This window comes from Etheostoma cragini, chromosome 20 (genome assembly GCF_013103735.1).
Source record: "Etheostoma cragini isolate CJK2018 chromosome 20, CSU_Ecrag_1.0, whole genome shotgun sequence".
NCBI classification, from domain to species: Eukaryota; Metazoa; Chordata; class Actinopteri; order Perciformes; family Percidae; genus Etheostoma; species Etheostoma cragini.
In genome coordinates, this window is record NC_048426.1 from 6,195,819 (window position 1) to 6,219,686 (window position 23,868).

General features: G+C 40.7%; 1 protein-coding gene across 1 annotated transcript in view; it reads left to right on the forward strand.

Annotated features, from left to right (window-relative positions):
- The window catches only part of frmd6 (FERM domain containing 6), a 32,201-nt gene extending 8,793 nt beyond the window's left edge, over positions 1–23,408 (forward strand). The window contains exons 2-14 of the mRNA XM_034858170.1: positions 2,206–2,519; positions 3,381–3,471; positions 6,963–7,042; positions 8,653–8,729; positions 8,872–9,058; positions 11,043–11,198; positions 11,427–11,492; positions 12,491–12,559; positions 16,355–16,529; positions 17,880–18,188; positions 18,978–19,109; positions 19,368–19,459; positions 20,712–23,408. Coding sequence (XP_034714061.1) covers positions 2,421–2,519; positions 3,381–3,471; positions 6,963–7,042; positions 8,653–8,729; positions 8,872–9,058; positions 11,043–11,198; positions 11,427–11,492; positions 12,491–12,559; positions 16,355–16,529; positions 17,880–18,188; positions 18,978–19,109; positions 19,368–19,459; positions 20,712–21,005 — 1,827 coding nt within the window. The 5' untranslated portion in view covers positions 2,206–2,420 and the 3' untranslated portion in view covers positions 21,006–23,408. The remainder of the gene's footprint in view (positions 1–2,205; positions 2,520–3,380; positions 3,472–6,962; positions 7,043–8,652; positions 8,730–8,871; positions 9,059–11,042; positions 11,199–11,426; positions 11,493–12,490; positions 12,560–16,354; positions 16,530–17,879; positions 18,189–18,977; positions 19,110–19,367; positions 19,460–20,711) is intronic.
- Positions 23,409–23,868: the final 460 nt, after the last annotated feature.

A 23,868-nucleotide genomic window follows, 5' to 3' on the forward strand; every position in this document is an offset into this window, starting at 1 on the left:
AATGTGTAAATGATGGAAGCATGTTACGGCCTATCACATACAGTACAGACGTCTAGTGTTGCAGTGGGGCTCTAGGGAGGTGAAATCTAACGCTGATCTAAACTATTCTGTAACTTTAGCTTTAGTTGGACATGGTCAACTTTTTCTCATATTCTTTGTTTTTATGTGTCTGACACCATCAAAAGAATTCTAAGCTAGATGTATTCTGCAAATAGCATATCCCTCCTCACTGACTGGCATCACTCTCAATCTTTGAAAGGGAAGCGAGTGATGGAGGGAAGTGATCCAAATAGGTTGATCTCACTTCTAATTAACCTTAGTTGCCTTTACCCAGCTCTTCTGTAGTAGCACCTGACATGGTCGTGGCAAGAGAGCGGGAACATATCCATTTTGTGTGTGTGTGTGTGCATCTGATGTACATTTGTCTCTCTTTTGTCTACATACAGTATGTGTCCATGTTTGTGTGTGCTGTGCAGTAGTGATATGTTTTTAAGGTCAGCAGCAGCGCCTGCAGCCATCCCAGTCTTGGCTCATCAGCAGACTTTGCTGAGTGGCTGGTTGCCCGCCACACTGCACATCCAGTGCCCAGTGTTAATGAGAACTGATGCTGTATGTCAACAGTATGTGTATTTATGTCTGCTATGCCCACAATGCTGCCTCTTTGCACCGCAACAAAGCAGTGTAATATGTGGACAACAGCCGTATTGAATAGGTACTTTGCGGCAGAGGTCCCAGTCTACAGTCAAAGCTGTTGTTTATTGGCACTAGACAGGTCAGTACTTTTGGTGTTGTTTTCACCGCTGCTTGCTTTGTAAAATTAACAATTTACTGGTTTGAATGCAGGTTTTTCACTTTTATGTTTATTGTCCCAGTTTATAGTGGCAGAGCAAACTGTGTGATTTAAGTTTGCACTTTGAATAGCTGGAGGAAGCCTGAGACTGCAGTGAAACAGCAAATGGTTTGCAAACGCTGTCTTGAACTCCTCTGCTTTTCTATGCTGTAAATAAGATTTCAATTTTCTGTTTGCATCTTCTATTAAATGGCAATTGTTTTTCACTCTGTAATGTTATCTGTTTTTAATGACAACATGGCTACAAGGTGAGTCACTTTCAACAGGAAGAAGTGGTAATCGGGATTGATTGTTCTTTTACATTCTTTTGTCTGGTCTGAGACTTTTCACACCCTCCTGAAGGCTTCACACGTCCTGAGGCTCAGTTCATGCTGTGAGCCTCTCGCTGCTCACTGTTTACAGGACAACTGTTAATGTTGAAGGTGTGTTTGTATCCTCTCTAGTGTGTGTGTGTGTGTGTGTGTGTGTGTGTGTGTGTGTGTGAGGTAAATAGTTGGTAGGGAATAATGGAACACATTGCTGTCATAAAACAGAATTAGAAGTGTGGATATTTTACCTCGCCTGGGCTCAAGTGCAGGATAAAGTCAAATTCCCAAACATTCTCAAAATATTGCAACTTGAAATTCAGTGTGCAGATTTTATTTCACTTTCTGTAAAACTTTGTCATTGTCCTTTGATAATAAGTAAGCATTTCTTTCAAAACAATACCACTGCAATGTTGTTTGTTTTTAAAAACTTGTATTTCCCAATGTCAAAGTTGCCACCTGACTCTTGCCAGCAGACAGTGAAGAATTCATGTCAAATAGCCAAGAGCATGTTAGCACAACTGAATGAGTTGACAAAAATGATGCCTGGAGGAAAATGGGGAGCTGTTTGTCCTCCAGAGCCCTGAAAGTTAGACAGAGTTGACATCTTAACCCCGGTGCAGTAGTATCTTAAAAGCATTGCCAAGTGTCAAGCATGGTAATACATTGCCTTGTTTTTGTTTTGCAGTGTTGTATTTCTGGTTAACGTTCAGAGCCGCTTTTGATGTGAAAAAGTGATATGTATCAGTTCCTTTGTTACATTTCATCAGTTCCTCTCCAAACAGATGTTCACATGTTCCTCGGGAGTCACTGACATTCCCCTGTGTTGATGTCACATATTAATGGACACAAACAGGAATGCTACCCTTCTTTTTTTGTCTGTCTGTCTTGTATTCATCCTATCTTGTCAGACTGTTTTAGTGGGAATATATTCCTTAGTAGATTTGCATTTGAGAACACATTTTCATTTCAACCACGCAGTCATTGTCACTGTCTGATTCTGCAGACCACATCTACATACTCTTTGTCTTCTCTGATGTTTCTCCACAGTAGCCGACTGCAACTCGGGTCCCCATGTTCTGGCTTGTGAGTGCTGCTTGGCCTGCTGAGCCCATAGGTGCTTGTGTGTCGGCACTGGGCTGCAGCTGAAGCGAGGATACTGACTGGTGGTGGTGTGGGTGCCTGCGTTGGTGGAGGCGGGTCGTCCGAGGGCCCAGAGCCCCGGTACCAGGCGGAGTGGCCTGTCCTATCCGAGCCACACAAAGATGAACAAATTGAACTTTCACAACAACAAAGCCATGCAGGACCGCCGATGTGTCTGTGTCTTTTTGCCCAATGATGACACGCTCAATGTCATAGTCAATGTGAGTAAAAACTGTATTTTTCTAGTTAAACTTTTATTCTCCCTTTCCTTAGACTGAATAGTTAAAGGAATAGGTCAACATTGTGGGAAATTTACTTACTTGCTTTTTTTGCTGAGAGTTAGAGCAGTCTTTATGCTATGCTATCCTAACTGGCTGCCAGCTGTAGCTTCATAACTAGTGGAAAGACATGGTATTGATCTCTTCTTCTTACTCTGGGCAAAACAAATTGATAGCATATCAAATAATTTTTTAGGAGCATCTGATTATGGTGCACTTACCTCAGGAATTGACTGTATCTCTTTCAATTAACAGCTATTTGATTTCTTTTCATTATATAACAACTAGCTGCAAAGATGAATGGATTAGTAGTGAACTATTAAATGAATCATCAACTATTTTTATAATCAATTAATCCGTTCGACAACATGTCAATATTTTTGAGTTTATCTCTTCTCTGTGGCAGTCGACTGAATATATTTAAGTTGTGGACAAAACAAGACATTTGAACACGTCATCTTGGGCTTTGGAAACACTGCTCTACATTTTTCAAAAAGTCTTGACATTTTACTGACCAAACAACTAATCGATTAATCGAGAAAAGGTTCCACAGATTGATCAACTTTGAAAATAATTGTTAATTGCAGCCATAATAACGGCTGTATATGCAATTTTTTATCGTTGGTGGCCAAAAAAAGAGGATCCTACTTTAATTGAAATACATTTAGTGGTTTGTAATAACATGAGCTATGCATACCAGACGTTAGCAGAGGGGTGACTATTTATGTTTGTGTTATTAATATCATGGCAGTCGATCTTACAAATCTAAAAGTGGGCCTCTCCCTCCTCTTCTCTCCTCGTCAGGTGAAGACCTTGTGCCAGGAACTGTTGATGCAGGTGTGTGACCTCCTCAGGCTGAAGGACTGTCACCTGTTTGGACTCAGTGTTATTCAGAGTAAGACTTCTCATTTCAGGAATTCAGTTGGGGGGAAAAAACAAATCCTTCCTACCTTTTGTTTGAGCCTTTCAAGTTTTGTTTTTTTTGTGAAATGCTGTACACAGTTCTCAATCAATCTATTTTATAACTTGTTGAATCATCTGCTCAACACAACAGCTTTTGTTTTCTTCCACTTCTCCTCTCCATTTTGAAACTAGTGGAGACTGACTATTCCGTTGTGTGGACAAAGCCTCAACCTTTAGTTTAAAGTATTTAAATTGCATGGTTACATCATGCAAATTGTGAAGTGAATGCAGTCATAAAGAGAAAGAGAGCGCCTCATAAAAACAGTGTATCCAGGCGGTTACTTTCCACAGCCTAATAACTTGGCTGAGAAACAGGAATCTGCCCTAAACGTAGCATCTCTCACCTACATGTCATGGCGGACTCCCAGGAACCAGGGCCTCCTCGTCCTGACCGGCTCCCATTGTGGAGCAACACAAACGTTTTTTTTAGTTTTTTTTTACGGGGAGGGTCTTACATGTGTAGTGAGTCACTGCGTCTGCACTATGGCGAGGCAGACAGCGGGCGACAGCGGGTGACAGTTGTAGACAACTGCAAAGGGAGAGTAAGTTGTAAAGGCAGTGTTTTTAGACAGCTGGCCTCCAGATGAGCCAATGACGGCCCCGCAGGTCAGTTGAGCAGGAGCCAATGGGTCTGATTGTGGGACATTCCTAAAGTGCTTGTCTGAACAGCGTGAAATCCCCAAGGCAAACATAGGCCACCCACTCACTATGTGTCACCCGCTGTCCCTTCAGACCAGAGTGTCCACAGCCGGCTGCCACACCAAACACGGGTCCAAATATGTCTTGCTTTGCTTGTTGTTTTGGAGGATTTACAGTACAATATATTGATGAATGCAAGAACGTGTGAAGTGTACATTTCTGTGACCGTTTAAGTGTCAGAAAATTTTTTGAAAGCCAATTAATCGTTGAAGTAATTTTTTTAGTAAAATCTGCAACATTTCACTGGTTCTAGCCACTGAAATGTTACAATTTCAAGGAAGTTGAAGGTAAAGTTTAAAGATTGGTCAAATTACTTTTTTGGTAAAGCACAATCACACAGTTCTCAATGAAAAGTTTTCACAGTGAGGGCTGTGAAAAAGCCTGAGCAGCCAGATATTGTTTTTGGAAACAGACATTTCTGTTGAGTTTTTCAAATGTAATTGGATTCTTTAAACACCACAAACCATATGTCATTGACCTCAATTGTGTCGGGATGGAAGCAGAAGTCTCTGTGGTGGAGATCTCAAATTGTCCCCCAAAAAATTGAAAAACCACCTTCAACACGTCGAAAACAAGGCTGTAGCATTGATCAGAATATTTAGGAGATCACAGGTACATTCATAATCTAAATGTAAGCTTGAGTCATGATTCTCATCCTCTAGTCTTTATATCAGCTACAAAATTTGATAAGAAATAAGCTTTCTGGCACAGAGGCTCTGCTCCCACTCTACATTTACTTTGCGTTTTCAACTTGTCAGAGTTGTCACATCAGCAGACCTGCAGCTTATGAAAGGCGTCACTTCAGGAGCAGATTAATGCATGACAGAGTGAGGTGAAGAAGAAAAAAGAGAAGCAGCACCAGAGTACAAATTGAGGTGCAGAGGTGATGTGATGGCATTGAGGTGATGTGATGGCTCTGAGGCTTGAGTCTTTGAATGGAGCGCATTTAGGGGGATTTCTCAGTGCACACACACACACAGACACACAAACACACACACACAAGCATCTGCAGTGAGGAAAATAAATATTGGAACACCCCTGCTAATTTGCAAGTTCTCCCACTTAGAAAGGGGTCTGAAATTGTCATTGTATGTGCGTGTCCACTGTGACAGATATAATCTAAAAAAAAAAATCCAGAAATCACAATGTATGATTTTTTTTTACTATTTAGTTGCATAGCTGCAAATACGTATTTGAACACCTGAGAAAATCAATGTTAATATTTGGTACAGTAGCGTTTGTTTGCAATTCCAGAGGTCAAACGTTTCCTGTAGTTTTTCACCAGGTTGCACACACTGCAGAAGGGATTTTTGGCCACTCCTCCACACAGATCTTCTGTAGATCAGTCAGGTTTCTGGGCTGTCGCTGAGAAACACGGAGTTTGAGCTCCCTCCAAAGATTCTCTATTGGGTTTAGGTCTGGGGACTGGCTAGGCCACGCCAGAACCTTGATATGCTTCTTCTAGAGCCACTCCTTGGTTCTCCTGGCTGTGTGCTTCGGGTCATTGTCATGTTGGAAGACCCAGCCTCAACCCATCTTCAATGCTCTAACTGACGGAAGGAAGTTGTTCCCCAAAATCTAGCTTAATACAGTGCAGTCGCCCTGTCCCATGTGCAGAAAAACACCCCCAAAGCATGATGGTACCACCCCCATGCTTCACAGTAGGGATGGTGTTCTTGGGATGGTACTCCTCATTCTTCTTCCTCTAAACACGGTTAGTGGAATTATGACCAAAAAGTTCTATTTTGGTCTCATCTGACCACATGACTTTCTCCCATGACTCCACTGGATCATCCAAATGGTCATTGGCAATCTTTAGACGGGCCTTGACATATGCTGGTTTAAGCAGGGGAACCTTCCGTGCCCTGCATGATTTTAAACCATGACGTCTTTGTGTATTACCAACAGTAACCTTGGAAACGGTGGTCCCAACTTTTTCCAGGTCATTGACCATTTCCTCCCGTGTAGTTCTAGGCTGATTTCTCACCTTTCTTTGGATCATTGAGACCCCACAAGGTGAGATTTTGCGAGGGAGATTGACAGTCATGTTTAGCTTCTTCCATTTTCTAGTGAGTGCTCCAACAGTGGACCTTTTTTACCCAAGCTGCTTGGCAATTTCCCCGTAGCCCTTTCCAGCCTTGTGGAGGTGTATAATTTTGTCTCTAGTGTCTTTGGACAGCTCTTTGGTCTTGGCCATGTTAGTAGTTGGATTCTTACTGATTGTATGGGGTGGACAGGTGTCTTTATGCAGCTAACGACCTCAAACAGGTACATCTAATTTAGGATAATAAATGGAGTGGAGGTGGACATTTTGAAGGCAGACTAACTCGAAGTCTTTGAGGGTCAAAATTGTAGCTGATAGACAGGTGTTATGTATATGTATACTTATTTGCAGCTGTATCATACAAATAAATAGTTAAAAAATCATACATTGGGATTTCTGGATTTTTTTTTATTTAGATCATGTCTCTCACAGTGGACATACACCTTCGAGGATAATTTCAGACCCCTACATGATTTCTAAATGGGAGAACTTGCAAAGATGCAGGGTGTTCAAATACTTATTTTCCTCACTGTAGATATCCACATGTACACACACACACACACACACACGCACACGCACACGCACACGCACACACACACGCACACACACACGCACACACAGGTGAAACGAAGTATGAGTTTCAGTGCTAAACCTGTGCCTCTTCTCTTCTTCTCTAACAGATAATGAACACATCTATATGGAGCTGGATCAGAAGCTATCCAAGTACTGCCCCAAAGAATGGAAGAGAGAAGCCAGCAAGGTGAGAAATGATGTGCTGTGAGAGTTTAGCTGCACTAGGCAAACTTGACTATGTAAAATTTCACGTAATTTAACAGCCCAAGTCACAAAACTGGATTTAATAGACCCTCCTAACCTTTTCTATACTTTGACCATCAATTGCAGGTGTATTTATGTAGCTGCAGAATATGAGGTTTTTTTGTTAAGGAAAAAGAATTGAAAAAATAGTTCTACATTTTGAACTATTTCACCTATTCAAAAGAGATGTAACAGGTGGTGAACAATCGCTGTTGTTCAGCAAGTAATTACCCTGGAAATCCAGAGTTCTTGCAAGAGCACAATTTGAATTTGGTCAACAAGTTACTCTGTCAGCGAGTAATGCTGCTCATGAACTATGCGCTTGCATCCGTGCTGCACCATTCACATTAGTGTATCTGATGGAGGCCAGAGGTGAGCTAAACAGATGACAACAGCCGGTGCAACATCAAAGTCATCAGTAAACATTGCAAGATGGCTACAGATGAACAGCAGTTGATTGAAACGGCTTTGGCCGCTAAAGTTAACGAGTTAGACTTGGGTTTTTACCTAAAAGAGGAACACGGCGGTTGAATCATTTCTGCAAGGACGTTTTTGCTGTTTCGCCGACCGGATACGTTTAATCTACCAGTTAGCTCTGCTGCTAGCTAAGCATATGGGGCTCTGGATACGTCACCCTGTGTGTGGCTGTGATTGGTCGTAGTGTTATCCAACTGTGTGCAGTGAGATTTTGACATGCACAGTTGGTGCTGCCCCTGGACATGGGCAACTTTCATTACTTGATGCCAGAACCTTAATCCTTTTTGGATTTGGGTCTGGATTTCCAGGCTACCAAAAAATAGTTATGGTCCGAAACTCCCCCTAAAAGCCCACGTTATTGTTGTACATTTTTGTTTGTAAATGGGTTCAACAAATAACATGTTCAGTCAGTTTAAGCATGCTGGGAGGCCTAGGCCCTTCTGAGAGGTTTACGAGCTATTTTCTAAACTGGCCAGACTAGCTGTTTCCATTTTGTTCCAGTCTTTATGCTAAGTTACACTAATTCCCTCAAGGCTCCTGTTACATATTTAACGCATAGGAATGAGATTTGTATCGATCTTCTTTTCCAACTCAGCCTAAAACGTTTTAGCATTACTTTAAAACTGTTGGAAAAAAACCTTAAACAGCATCAGAAAACACAAATAACTTAATTTAGTTGTTACTGATTTAGATGTCTTGTATTATTCTGAGTAGCGAAAGAGCAGTCATTTGTGTTTATGTAGCGATACGGCCTTCTTGTTTGCAAATTGATCCAGGGTTGTTACCTTTAACAGCTGAAGAAGGTTAAAGAAACTGAATACACCAGATAGAGATATTGTTGCTTCTTTTAACTTTGGTCTCCTGGGATATAAACTGATGCCAGATCACCCAAGATAATAACCCAAGTGGGCTGTGTTTGCTTGTACCACGATATCTTTTACCTGAGAAATTAAGTTAAACTGTTTGCTCTTTCCAGCTTGAGACACAGCCATACAAATTGTCCTAGCTGCTGATATACATGTTGAAATCAATGTGTTTTAAAGAAAAAACTAAGATTTCCACTTGTTTCTTTTTCAGGGCATTGACCAGTTTGGGCCTCCCATGATCATTCACTTCAGAGCTCAGTATTACGTTGAGAACGGGAGATTGATCAGGCAAGTAAAGCTCCTCAGCTGACTGAATACAACTTGTAGTCACAAGTGACATTAAATATCTGTATAACCGGCTCTAACGATACTCAGTTAATCAGCAGTTTAACTATAATCAGGTTAATTTGTGTTTTTTTCTGCCCCGCAGTGACCGGGCAGCCCGGTACTACTACTACTGGCACTTGAGGAAACAGGTGCTGCTTTCACAGTGTATCCAAAGGGAGGAGGCCTACTTCCTCCTGGCAGCCTTCGCCCTGCAGGCTGACCTGGGCAACTTCAAACGTAACAAGCACTTCGGGAAGTACTTTGACCCTGAAGCATACTTTCCCCCATGGGTGAGTATGTCCAACAAGTGCCATATGTGGGCTGAGCCCTCAAATGTCAAACTTATCAGAGAAGAAGAGTTCATTTATGATGATTGACCATCACCCTGCAACCTTTACCCTTCTGTTCACATCAAACCACATCTGGCTCTTTTCTGTCCTTCTGCACCTGCACTTGATCACATCTTGTATTGATATCAAAAACAAAACTGGACATAGGATGTGTGACGGATATGGAAAGGGAATGAAAGACGACCACTTCAATTGATGTTTTTCCTGGAATTTATTTTTCTGCAGAAGATAACATCATATCAGTGGTCTGTTTCCAGTGTTAACTGCATCTGCACCTAAACATCACACAACAGAATTCACACACTCATAATGTACCTCAGTTATTTACATTATACAAGCGCGCAAAAACGACGCGAAAAGAAAGTTAGACAATGCGTCGTTACAAGTTACATTAAACCATAAAAATGGCACAAAGCAGTTAGTTAACATGGTATTAACTTTGCAAAGTTAAATGTTGAAGGGTCACAACACAATCTTCAAAGAAAACAATAAAATAGCTCAGCGGCATTTTACACACAACCTACCTCAGCAATACAAGACGTTATTGTGAGGGGAAACCGGAAGCTACGGCAACATAGGAGGTACAAAAGAGGCGCAATGCAGTAACAACATCTCTGCAGGAAACAATACCGATGTGATAAATGGATTGCACTTAATAAGATGAAATTCACAAATATCAAACAAAACCTTAAGGGATATTTAAAATTAAATAAAATATAAATTGGCAATTAGAATTAATAAAATACATTTTTAACTCCGTTACACCACAAAACTAACAATTATTCTTTAATTCATCTGCAGATTATTTCTTAATTAATTACTGTAAGATAGTAAAGAAAGTGTCCATCACAGTACCCCAGAGTCCAAGTCTTTAAATAGCTTGATTTGTCAGACCAACAGTCCAAAACAAAAGGTATTTAATTTATAATTGTTTATAACAAAGAAAACTCAGCTAATCCTTACTCCAGAGAAGCTGGACCAAGATAACTTAGCATTTTGGGCAGGAGAGCAAAGAGAGGGATGTGACATATGTGTCTGTTGTACTATATTTAAATTGCTTTGCGTTAGGTGTAAGTAATAAAGTAAACACATTGCTTTAATAGACATGGTAAATCCTTCTGTGGTAAGTCTGTCTGATATTACAGTCAGTCACAGTCAATGTCCTTGTAAAACATTAGTGGCTTAAATAGGTCTCAGCTGAAAAAAAAATTTAACAAACTGCTGTCTCACTGACTAACAAGCTGAAATATACAATTAAGGTGTGTTTTAAGAAGTTAGGCTGTTACGTGCCCCGGCCTCCAGTGTGTACAGTATGTGGGTCTGTAGCAATCTTCTATTAATCATGCTGATCAAACAATTAGTGACAGCTCCACATCTGAGCGTGAGGGATAATGAAAACTGGGACACTAAGTTTATTTTCGTCCCTTGAAGTGGCACACACACGGCTGTATTGGTTTTTTTTTTGTATCTTGAGAAATGCTCTTGCTGACATGGCTATTCTGGCCACACTGGTACCATCCCCCCACCACCAGCATCCTCCACCTCCCTGGCTATGACTGCCACACCCATCTGATTGCCCCTCACTTCCTGTAATTAGCCTCCTGCCTCCTTATCGCCACTTAAAACCACCAGTGACAGGAAATTGTTTGATAATGAGTGCTACCCAACTGTTAATCTCCCACAGATTTAGGTACTTAAAAAAGCTTTCTTACAAAATTCTTTAAAAGCCACATGCAAGCTTAGTGAGTGTGTTTCCGGTTCGTGGCTCTGGCTCTCGTTCACTTTCCAGGTTGACGTTTGTCTGCGCAGCGGCAGGAAGTATCTTCAGCCTTGTTGGCAACATATGCTACCAATCTGCTGTAACGAGTCCGTACAACTTCAGGGCTGCCATGCCTGATGCCTCCTTCTTTCTCTCCCCGCTCAGGTGATAGCCAAGCGCGGCCGTGAGTACATCCTGAGGCATATCCCCAACATGCACAAAGACCAGTTTGCCCTCACGGCTTCAGAGGCGCACCTCAAATACATTAAGGAGTGTGCCCAGCTTGATGACGTCACTGTCCACTACTACAGACTCTACAAGGTAAGAGATGGAGTACAGGATCACATGTAAATTAGCTACAGTGGCTAATCTCCTGTGTTGTCTTTTCCAACACAATTACATTATTGTGTCTATCCAAGACTTATCTCATTAGATTTCGGGTAATTCTAATATGTTGGATTTGACTTCATCTTCACCTGACATACCTGTGTGTGTGTGTGTGTGTATGTGTATATATATATATATATATATGATTTGATCTCTCAACAGGACAAGAAGGAAGTAGAGGCATCTCTTACACTGGGACTGACTTTACGTGGTATTCAAATATTTCAGGTATTTCACGTTTCTTTACAATCAAGCTTGTAATGTGGTTTTAATGTTTTGTTTGATCCCTGAGAGATTATTAATACAGTTTCCTGCTTTATGCATTCCTACATTCTGAAATAGCCTCACTGTAAACATCTTCCATCTTATCAAGTAATTTTAGCCATTGCATTTGAGTGCTTAAGGTCATATTTCCTTAATATGTGAAATCTGCCAGTGTGCTCGGATTATTTCAACCTTTTTTAAGAATTTTCTAGAAGTATGCCCCATATTTTGTCGATTTTAGATTGTAAGTATTCTCACGAACCGGAAACACACTCACTAATATTTTTTTTAATTATTGCCACTCTTTATTCTAATCCCAACCGGTCGTCAGACGCTGCCTACCAAGAGCCTGGGTCTGTCCGAGGTTTCTTCCCAAAGGGGAGTTTGTCCTTGCCACTGTCGCACTGTTGCTTGCTCTGGAGGAAACTACTAGAACTGTTGGGTCCTTGTAAATTCTGGAGTATGGTCTAGATCTGTAAAGTGTCTTGAGATAACTCTTGTTATGAATTGATACTATAAATAAAATTGAATTTAATTGAATTGAAATATTCTTAATAAACATTACACTGAATATCTTATATCTAAAATTTGAAGATGTCTACTCTGGGTTATTTTGCACTATTTTCTAAGATATGATAGCCTAAACGATAATTTAGCAAAAGCACTATTGTTAGTTACAGCCAGAAGAAATAATAAGACATATTACTACACTCTTTTGCCACTCCTGATTAACGTGATTTAATTTTTAAGAGGTAGAAAAAATCTGTAATGACAGATTTCTTGCTTGTTTTATGCAACAAAACAAGACTTTCAGAACTAACGGGTAAATGTTACTTCTAAAGAGGGAGATTTTTTGCAGTGTGATGCAGTATTATTGCATCTTTGTTGAATTTTTAATCATCTGAACAGTTTGACCGCACCTGTGATTATTGACTTTATTTATCTTTTCTTTTGCGTTGCAGAATGTCGGGTCTGTGAGGCAACTGTTGTACGACTTCCCGTGGACCAATGTGGGAAAACTGGTATTTGTGGTGAGTCAGATGCACCATCACAACCTTTTTCAGCACAGTTTCCCTAGGTAGAATCTTCTTTAGTCATTACAGCAGTGACAAAAATCCAAGCATCCCCCTCTCTCATGGCGATTTAAAAAAGAAGAAAAAAAGGCTGGATCCTGCTCAGGGGCTTGGAAATTATTCCACAAGGCTTCTTTTCTCCATACTTCTGTTTTATCTTAGTCCTGCAAGACCTCTGGAACTAATCAGGGTGTTAGGAAGACTTTCCTTGCATGTGTACACACACACAATGTATGCTGTATACATATTTTCATGCAGCAGTATGTTCTCCCATATGATATACATGTCTCTTGATTTGTTCATAATTATCACTATGCCCTATAAAGGAAATTTGTTAAATCTTCTCATCTGTGCTCTGACTCAGCTTGTTGTTAAGCTGACCACGCACAGCAGTCAGGTTAATTTGCTTCCATAGGGTTTAGTGTTATCAAAGGAAGCCAGAGCAGCTTACTATATATCTGTTTCACTCTGACAGCTTCACGTTTACTGCCAGTTGCCCATTCATCACAGTCCAGAGTGGTCATTATTGCTAATCACTGCCGTTGAAGAAAAATGAGCCCTTGTGACTTATTTTGTCTACTTGTTTATTTTCATAGAATTGAAGGGACTTTATAAGCAGGTTTCATGACTGTACTGCCCCTGAGAAACGTGCTTTGTTGTCCCAGAAGGTTTTGTGGGGAGTTTTGCTTTGGACTAATTTTGGTGCAACCGTTGCATCTGTCACACAGTTCATGGGTAAAGACATCCTGTTTTTTCCTCATTCTTGTTTTTTGGGTGGTTTTTCTTGCGTCTGCTGTCTGCAGCGTCGTGAGAGTGAACCACTGTGGTTTCGTTGTGGACATGATGGGCCTCTCATGGCCCTGTCCCACCCTTCTCTTGAATAACAGGTTTTCTCCTCCACCCCACCCACGGGTCACGTCATCCAACACCGCTGCCACCACGGCTGCAGCTAGGGCCGAACGAGCCAGAGCGCCGAGCAGGGCGGAGGAACGTGTGGGTCAATAAACACCAGATGTTGTAATGGTTTCAGGGGGGATTCTACTATTCAGGATATTTGGCCGCAATGACTTAAGCTCGTTTTTTGTGTTTTTAATCAAGGAGGGGAATGTTTGATGTTAGAAAAAGTGTCAGTGTTTTTAATGCAATAAGAGAAAACAAAGTTGCATAAATGCTTTTCTTGAGCCTGTGATAGTTTGATCTACTCCCGCCTGAAAGCTGAAATGAAGTAATACCATTTGTAAATTTTTGTATTTAAAACTTTTCCTCAACCTTGCTTGTGGTCTCTCTGGTTGATGCTGGTCTTGTTGAGGGATTGTTGGATTGTTGGATTAAAACGGCCGCACGGGTGATGCAAGGAGTCTTCGATGTGTGTGGCCTGTTAGGGAGATTTTGTTGGAAGGAGAAAAATTTGACCAGCTGCCCTAAGCAGAGATTTTAGATGGACTGACCATGTGTTCCGCATGAAACAAGAAACCTTTCTAAGTGGCGTCTGAATACCCTTAACCTGCCACTTGACACCAGTGTGAAGCTGAGTGTATTTTGTCTGGAATACATTTACCACCAGCAGGGAAGCCATTAATACTGTGTGTGCGCGTGTGTGTGCGTGTGTGCATGTGTGCGTGTGTGCATGTGTGCGTGTGTGCATGTGTGTGTGTGTGATTATCTTTAACTATTTTATCCCCCAGAGCCTGATAAATGCGGTTTGCATTAAAAAAAAAAAAAATCCTAAATCAATCAATCTAGAACACACGGCTATCAAACCGATCCATAGTTGCAGTGCAAACCGGGACTAGTAGGAAGCGCATTATGAATTATGACTTTCCATAGTGCAGATTTTGCAAAAAAAGAAGAAAGATATAGGTATCTGTCCAATTCATGTCTCGTGGGATGGATGGGAAAGATTCCCATGTTTAGGAATCAAGAACTTTTACGTCATCAGACAGCTAAAGATGTTGAGGTGTGAGTAGGGCTGGGTGATCGGGAGAGAATCAGATATCACGATATTCTTGACCAAATACCTCAATATCGATATTCTAGGGTTGACAATTGGTGCTTTAACGAAATATCTTCACACTCAGATTATAGATAAATAATCATCAGTAATGTGGACATAATGTCTAAGTGGGCAACTTCAAAAGTACATCACGTTACTGTTATGCCAAGAAAAGACGACACTTATGTAATATTCCGATATCCAAAATCTAAGACGATATCTCGTCTCATATGACGATATTGCTATTATAATATTGATATATTGCCCAGCCCTAGGTGTGAGGGTTAAAAATACTGTGCTTTGACAAGATAGCACTTTATTTATACAATTTGGGTTAAATTCCCTTTCATTATGGACTGAGGCTGATATGAGGCGTCCATGTTTTTATGGTTTTCAGGCTGGTCCATATTGTTTGATACACTATTACAGAGCTTTCAGTTTCTTTGTGATAACTATGACTTGGATTTCATAATTTACAAGACAGAAACTGATGATTACAGTAATTTGGATATGACAAGAAGGAAGCAGAAAGCCACAGTTAACTGACTGACTATCTAAAAGCATGATGGGAACTTAGAAGATTTGATCCCATTTAGGAATAAGAAAAACTTATAAAAGTGGCATTAATATCCTCTTTTTTAAAGTTACAACATCAATCACCATAGATCCTAAAACATGTGTTGTGCCACTCACAAGCCAATTGTGGCATTTCTGAGTAGTGTAACTTAAACCTGAAAATTACCGCAACAGTTACAGCAGGCCTGTAGTAAGTAAAAGGAGTAAAAACCAAGCAAAACCAGCTGATTGAACAAAGAGTTTAAATCACCTGGGAGAATAGATTTTTAATGCCGCCGTAACCTGCTTTGTCTTGACTCAGTTTGACTCGGTTTGCCTCATTCACACGTAGTTGCAGGCCAGTAGGATTTCAGTGTGTTACTGGTGACCACTAGGAGCTGCCGAGGGGCAGTTTGAGGTTAAAGAAAAAATACTCAACTTCATTTCCCAACCAGAGTTTTCCTGCAGGTCTGGGGATTTGAGCAGGAAATCTTTCAGCCTCAAGGATACCGCTGCCAGAGAAAATGTTCTTTTTATAGGAAGGCCGCTGTCAATGAGCAAATGTCAGACAAGTTTTTATAAACTCATTTTCCACACAAACCTGAACACCTATAATGTGCTTACCTACCTATGCACGGGCTTTGAACATACTTGGGTTAAGCTGTTTTGTTTTTAAATGCCTGGTTAAAAAAAAGTGAACGCTTGTGGTCAGAAATGTGCAACTCTTTGCATTTTCCAGGGCTGTAAACCCAGCCTCTGCCTTTTGATAGTCCAAACCTTTGCAGAAATGTTTATAGGCCTGTACTGAAAACAACCCCGCTGACACCCGAGACAGCTGTTATTGGATCAAGCCTTTGCCAAAAAGCACAGGAGAAAGCACAAAACCACCATTTTAGTTTTTCCATGTATTTAGCCAACATGTCGTCTCCCTGGAAAATCGTCAAAACTGCTCAACAATGCTCAGATTCAGTGTCTGTTGGAAGAAATGAAGAACAGATACATGGGCTGATGGTTGCATTGTGTTTGGCTATGGAATGGTTTTCAAGAACAGACTTTGGTTCTCGTCGGAGGTCTGCCCTCGGGCCGCTCTGGCACTCAATCTTAATTTGAAATCCACATTCCTATTTTGTAATCTTTTATTATTAACTGCTATAAATCACAGAATCATGTGATTAACATTCTGTTTTCTCCTCTCACTCTCTCAGGGGAAGAAGTTTGAAATCCTTCCTGACGGTCTGCCCTCGGCCCGTAAACTCATCTACTACACAGGTTGTCCCTTGCGCTCTCGTCACCTCCTGCAGTTGCTCAGCAACAGCCACCGGCTCTACATGAACCTGCAGCCTGTTCTCAAACAAGTCCGCCGGTTGGAGGAAAACGAAGGTATTTTTACAGCACGTTTATCTTATCATGTCTTACGTTGTGTGTCAAGACACAATTACATAGTTAAACGGTAAAAAAAAGTTAAAAGAGTTTGAGTTTAGTTCTCGCAAAAACTCCTAAAGCAGTGACTTTGTCAGAAATAACACAGAGGAGGGACCAATACCTTCTTGGGTCTTGTCGGTCACCTGGTTGCTGCTCAATCCCAAGAAATAGTCCATCAAATAACCATTTAAAATCTTATCTTTACACGCTTTTTGTACAGATTAAACAAAAGAGACATAATGTGTTAATTAGGGCGTTTACACACTTGACAGTCCAAACCAAGGTCCATGTTTTTGTTACTCTGTACACATTTGATCGGGTAAGTTTTGGTTTCACACTGCAGTTATGCAAACGCACTAAAGATCTCTACGGGACAAAACTACGTCCTGCCGTCATCACATACGTGCGCTGCATCTCCAGATACTTAGAACTGATTGGTTTGTAGACAGGCTTCCCCGTCCTCTCTTCTCACTGTCGGCGTTTTGTCAACTGACCGCTGCTCTCACCTTACGCCGCCGCTCTATTTGTTTTGTTAAGATGTTGAGAAGCGAGACACAGGAACTTTCTTTGTGGAGCATTTAGTCAGAGACAAACGGAAACCTAAAACATGTACATTTACATTTACTACCACATAACAAGTACACTGCTGATGTATTCTCTGCTCTGATAGCCAACAGCTGTCTGCTCTGAGCGCATTCACCGTCACTCACTCTCTCATACAGCCTACGCACCACCGAGCTATTCCTTAAAGAGCTTCCCCGGCCGGTAACACAAAGGAGGGCTGCAAGAGCTTCTTGTGTTTGGTCCGAACCATGTCCAAAAAATGCTTTCACACTCTAAATAAACCAGACCATGGTTTAGTTTGGTCCGGACCAAGACCACCTTTTTTTTTGGACCCAAATTTGGTCTTTTAGGAGGTTTTACACCTGTAATTTTTGTTTGGCTCAAACTGAAAAGTCAAAGTCCAGACCAAATGAGGCATGTGTAAAAACGCCCTTAGTTTGAGTTTTTGTGGTGCTGGTAAGTGGATTTGTTACATGATGATAGAGCCAGGCTAGCTGTTTCCCCTGCTTCCAGTCTTTATGCTAAACTAATCTAACCGGCTTCAGGCTACTGCTTTATATTTCATAGACTGATATGAAAGCCCTATCAATCTTCTTATCTAACTATCTGCCAGAAAACAAGTAATCTCCCAAAATGTTGAACTCTTGCTTTTAAGCTTATAAGTAATGTTTTTCAAGTGTTTGCACATGGGATTTTTTTTAACTATATCCAATCTGTTAAAAATACTTGTGTGACTGATTTCAGAGAAGAAGCAGTACAGGGAGTCATACATCAGCGATGCTCTGGAACTGGACATAGACCATCTGGACAAATGTTCCCGGGCCAGCGGTAGCAGCGCAGGGAGCATGTCACATCATAAACGCCTGTCCCGGCACTCAACGACCAGCCACGGCAGCTCACACACCTCGGGCATCGAGACGGACAGCTTCAGGGCCCCGAGTCAGGCTCCGCACAGGCCCCTACGAACCTGTAGCTCATCCACAACCAGCCATGGGAGCTCACACACCTCCGGCATCGAGAGCAGCGGCAAGGAGCGCATACTTGATGATGACGGTACGAGTGGGAAGTTGATCTTGAGTTAGTCTCACATTGTCAGACCTTCCTCCACAGCGCTGCTCAAGAAGGTCTGGTAAATCCGTACAGCATTCCGGGATGGGGGAAAAAAACGTGCTCTGGTTCATTGGCATTTCTTGAAACCAATCACAATTGTCTTGGTTAGAGCTAAGCGCCGGACGGAACAACGGTGCCTCTGCAGAATAGCCTCGGGAAGGAACTTGTTTGGGAGGAACATGTGTACGCTCAAAAGTTGTTTTAGTCGTGCAACAGAAACTCAGATTGGACAGATAGTCTAGCTAGCTGTCTGGATTAACCCAGCAGAGATCTGAGGAGCAGGTAACCAGAGTCCTCATAAATCCACCAGAGTTTAAAATGCCAACACAAAGAAATCAAAAGGTGACACACAAGCGGCAAAACAAATTTTTCCACAACAACAATGATACAACCTTGCATCTGTTTCATGGAATATTTGCTTTTCTAAAGAAGAAACCACATAAAGTGAAGTATTTTACATTTGTTTCAGCAGCTTTAGTGGTTTGTTCAAAATAAACACAGTGAGAACTGGGTAATTAGCATCTGTAACAGTAACCACTATAGCTAATCAAAGAAAAGTATACTTATAGAAACTATAAAAAGGTCATCACTGGACACACTGATGGCTGGCCAACTCATCTACAACAACTACCTTGCACGAACAGAAGTGCTGCAAAAAGAAGGACAAGACGATAGAAACATTCAGATTACAAGTTAAAAGTTAGTAATTTTGAGTTTTTTTTGTTCCTTCAGAGATTGAGATGCTTGTGGACGACCCCAAAGACTACGAGGAACTTCATGAGATGGCTCTGGACCAGGAGCTGTGTATCCACATCACTGAGGACATGTTGACCATGTCGCCTGATCAGACCAACGGATATTCAGGTACAGATGGTGTCTCACACACTTTCTGCTCTATTTCGACCAATTTACATTTGACACTTTGAGTTAACACTCCTTCAGCGTGAGCTGCAACGTGTGCAAAAGGCAATTTGTGTTTTAAGTTTTCTAGCAATATGAGTGAAAAGTATTTGATAGTAATTTTTTTTAATGGCAAATGTCCTAGCAAATCCACCCTGAGCCACGGAAGAATGATGAACTTGTGTTATTCTGTAGATAAATGTTATCATCTGTTCTCCCCAGGACTGATAGTAAAAGACGTCAGCTCCTCCACCTCCAGCTCCTCTGAGACCGTCGTCAAGATGAGAGGACAGAGCATTGAGTCTCTGCCGCAGGTAGGTCACATTTACGTGCATTAACGGCTTAGTTTTCTTAGACATGTTTGATACCTCGTCTAACAGTAAATGACAGAATGTCACATGAGGATATTCACTGTGTAGCTGTTGCATTGGCTATTTCAATTTTAATGGTGAATGTCAAGGTTTTTAGTGATGTTTGACAATCATACAGGGAGCTGCTTCTCAGGAGATACGGACTATGAATGTTTTTTTGTTTTTTTTAATTAACACTCAAAATGAACAAGGCACTTTTTTATACAATAATACAAAATATATTAAACTGTATAAAATGTTTGGACGAAGATCTTAGGTAGATAATAAAGAGAATAAATATCAAACAATATTCAAATCATTCTCCAAACCTCACTAAACTAAAAATAAATCCAACCGTTTAACTAAGCTTGTTTACTAGATATTTAGTCAATGTTGATCTACAGACTAAATCATGAAGTGCATCTTATATCTTTCACATCGAGTCCAAACTGGAAGTTCAAGAAAAACCTTCCACCCTGTCATTACTGCTTTGCATCAACAAAAGAACTGTAGTCACAAAGTAAAACAGGATATATACTTGGCACGAGGGGGTTAAGGTGACTCTCGCTTAAAGCATCTACCGCGTACTTTTAAATTGGATCCGTCTCAGATTGACATCCCTACCACAACACTACGTGACCCGGCTACATCACCTTGTAGTTTATCATGACTGAATAGGAGACTACGTTGTTCATTTGCAGTTTTGCATTGTGGCTGTCATAGACATGACATGTTGTTACATTTTGGATAAGACATACATGTGCTATAGTTGCTATGCTGTAATAACCCCTTACAGTAATGCAGAACTATAAATGTACTGCAAAAAAGGTCTTGTCTAAAAACAAGATAAAAACACTATATCTGAGGGAAGGGGAACTCAAAACAAGTGAAATGATCTGTCCTGCGTGCAAGATAATTTCACTTGCCAAGCTTGGTAAAGTTGAATACTTAAATAAGAAATTCACTCTTAAAACAAGATAAGTTATCTTACACTTCTAAATCTAATAAAAGTTTTTGTTTTTTATCTCGGTAAGAACCAAATACTTTGCAGTGTACAGCTTAAAGCAGAAGATACAAAAGAGGAGGGAAAGGTTATTACAGTATGATTGCAAAGTAAAAAGTTTTCATGGCTGACTTTTCCTTCAAGTCATTTATATTTTAGATTGCCTGCTGCTTTTTCCCCCGTAATATTTGATTAGTTATTTTCCGCCTGCAGACATCTGTGTGCAGGAAGCCTCGGTCTTCAACCGACCGACACAGCCAGTCTCTTGACGACGTGCGACTCTACCAGAAGGACTGCCTGCAGTGGGCGGAGCTCTGCCAGGACACCGCCCACAGCTACACATTCGGCTGCGCCCAGGAGCTGAGTGACGGCGGCGGCAGCGGCTATCAGGGCCTCGCCGACCAGCGCGCCGGCATGCTGGAGCAGCACCCGTTTCCCATCAAGAGAACCAACAAGTACTTCTCCCTGGACCTGACCAGCGACGAGGTCCCTGAGTTTGTGGTGTGACGGAGGCGGAAACAAGGCGACCCCTTAGGGTGAGCTTTTCTCTCCGATGTGGAGATGTTTCAGCCCTCAGGGAACGAGACCAGAGAGAAGTGTTGGGAGAGGTGGTTTCTAGGATGAGTGAACTGGCGAGTTGGCTGTCCCTTCACTTACCACTTAAAAAGAATAACACGTAATAAACGGACAAACAAGGAACACTCTGACAAAGGGAACTTAAAGAACGGACATGTTGGTTCAAGAGAAACCTGCATCTTTAAAACGTAACCTGAGCTGCTCCCCTGTGTGAAAGGAAACAAAAGGGATCATGTCATCTTAAGAAAAAACTTTTTTTATTCAAATCTGTCTACTCCAAACTGGTTTTCAAGAACAACACGTCGTGTTAGCCTGCTTTATACTTAAACAGAGTGTATGTGTGCATGCACACAGGCTTACAGCAGACAGAGACTCGTGCACCGACATGAAGAGCATTTTAAAGACTTTCCCTGGAGGACACAAAGGACAAAATCACTCCGAGCTACAAACCAAAGACAAGAAATGGAACAATGTGCAACTTTTGTCAATGTGCAACCATGCTAAAAAATAAAATAAAAAAAAAAACAGTTCAATGTCATGGTGGGAGGGAAGATGAACACTTTGAGAGAAAATAGGATTGGTTTCTTCTTCTACGCCAATTCGTTCGATCTCAACAGGAAGTGCAGTGTGCCAATTCTGCACCCCCCCCACGGACAAATCTCTGAATCATGTGAACCACCCCCCCCAATGTGCCTTCATCACACTATGCAGGTGTACACCCATGGCCTTGACAATCACACACACTCACCTTAGTTATTTTCAAAGATCAGAGCTATCAGAATTCAACTACATTATTATTTAAATGCCATACACACACACTTCAAGCCAGTTCTTCTGCATCTTAAATGCCTGAAAGACTTGATTTCAAACTGTTTCATGTCCTGTGAACTCTGACAGAGTTTCCCACGAGGAATGAGGTTGAGTAAGTTCCTACATGTCCTGACTTGTGTTGAATAGCTTCCCTGTAATAGACTCAAAATGGAGTCTGGTTGGCTGTCGGCCAAATCAAACCGTACATTTTGATGCATACATGTACGTCTTCCTCTCTGCTCAGTTGTCTTTCACTCCTGTTATCTTCTGTTCTGTTTCATCCATCATTTAAACTGGAAATTGTAACATTATTTTTATTTTCCATCCTGTTGTTTTACCTGAAATCTCTTTACATGTTGTATTTTTGTATGAACTGTCCAGTGTATGTTGAACAGTTATTCTGTGTGCTGTTGATGTCATTCAGTATTACAGGCAAGTGTAATTGACAGTATTAAGGACGTGATGTTTGTGGCTCTGAACAAGAAACTGTTTTTATTTTATTTTAAATCATTTTAATGTCCCAGTAAGATTCAAGAAAACTGGAGCCTGTTGTACAACTTGTGGGAATTAAAGACAGGAAGTTGTTGCAGGTTAAAAAAGGTTTTTTACTCATAAATCATGCAGCTCAAAGTGCCACAGTAACAGCTTTGTGTGATTTAAATCAATAATATTGTTCTTTTTTAGATAAATACCATCATGTTTTAAGCTTCTTTGTGTTGAAAACACTACTCTTCTATTGTTTGATTTAGGAGTAAAATACTGCTCCATAACTTTTAACATGACCACAGAATTACTTGATACCACTCTCATGTCAGTACAATAAATACATAGCTACAGCCACGAAGCTAAAGCCAGAAGACTGGAAACAGCTAGCCCAGCATCATCCGAAGGTAACAAAATCTGAATCTGAAACAGAGCTCTACGTTGTGAAACTCGTACAAGAATTTACATTTTAGATCACCGTTGTTTATTCTGAGTTGTCCTAGTTCCTCTTTAAGTTACCCCATGTCTATTTAAACCCAGTTTTCACAGACACAATACAGCATCTGAACACCAGTTTAAACCGTTACATACATTTATCTAACACTAACAAATAAATGAATTTGATACTGCTATGTAATTAAAAACAACTTCTATATTTCTTACAGTTTTTTCCTTCTTTCACTATTTAAACTTATCATTATTTCTATTCATTAATGGAAAATGTCAAGTCACATTTTGATGAACAATGATGTTTCTTATATTAAAACAGTATGTGTTAAGGAGCATAGCCATACAGTCATAGCCCATGTCCTTAAAGTCTTCATAATTTGTTCTTATGGTAATACTTACACTAAGTAAGAGTATGTATGTCTGTGTTCATAATCCTTTCTGTGAAAGGATCTCCCTTCAGGAAAAAGTGAAAGTTTTTTTTTTTTGTCCACCTGTAGTTGAAGAAATGATTTGTTATTATGAAGTCTGGTCTGTGCCTTCTTGGTACTAATGCCCTCAATATCCAATAAAAAGGTACATTTATTTGCCAAAGTTCTGTATTGTGCTGGTTATTTTTTTTAAGTGGTACTAAGTAGATTATTTAGTTTTTAATTTTGGTAAAAGGCAGTTGAACAATGTAACATGAAATGCAATATATAGAGAAAATCAAAAAGGACACATCAATTTTCCATTCAGTTTAGTTGTGGCCTTTAATCTACCCAGGAAACATTTATCTCCAATAACAAACATACAATTCATATTCTGTATGTTCTATCATTAAAATATAATAAATGTGGTTATCAGGTAAAAATAATTATAGGTTGGTCCCTAGTGGATACAGGGCTACTGTTACACATTGCCAAAATGTTTCATTGGTGTGTGCTGCCCTCTGGTGTTAGACAGTAGAAATCAGGTGTTCATCAGCATGGCCTGAGGGCGGCGGTGTTGTCTGGCACATGAGACACCAGCAGGGCTGTTCCTCGGCTGCATCAACCATAGACTGTATAATATG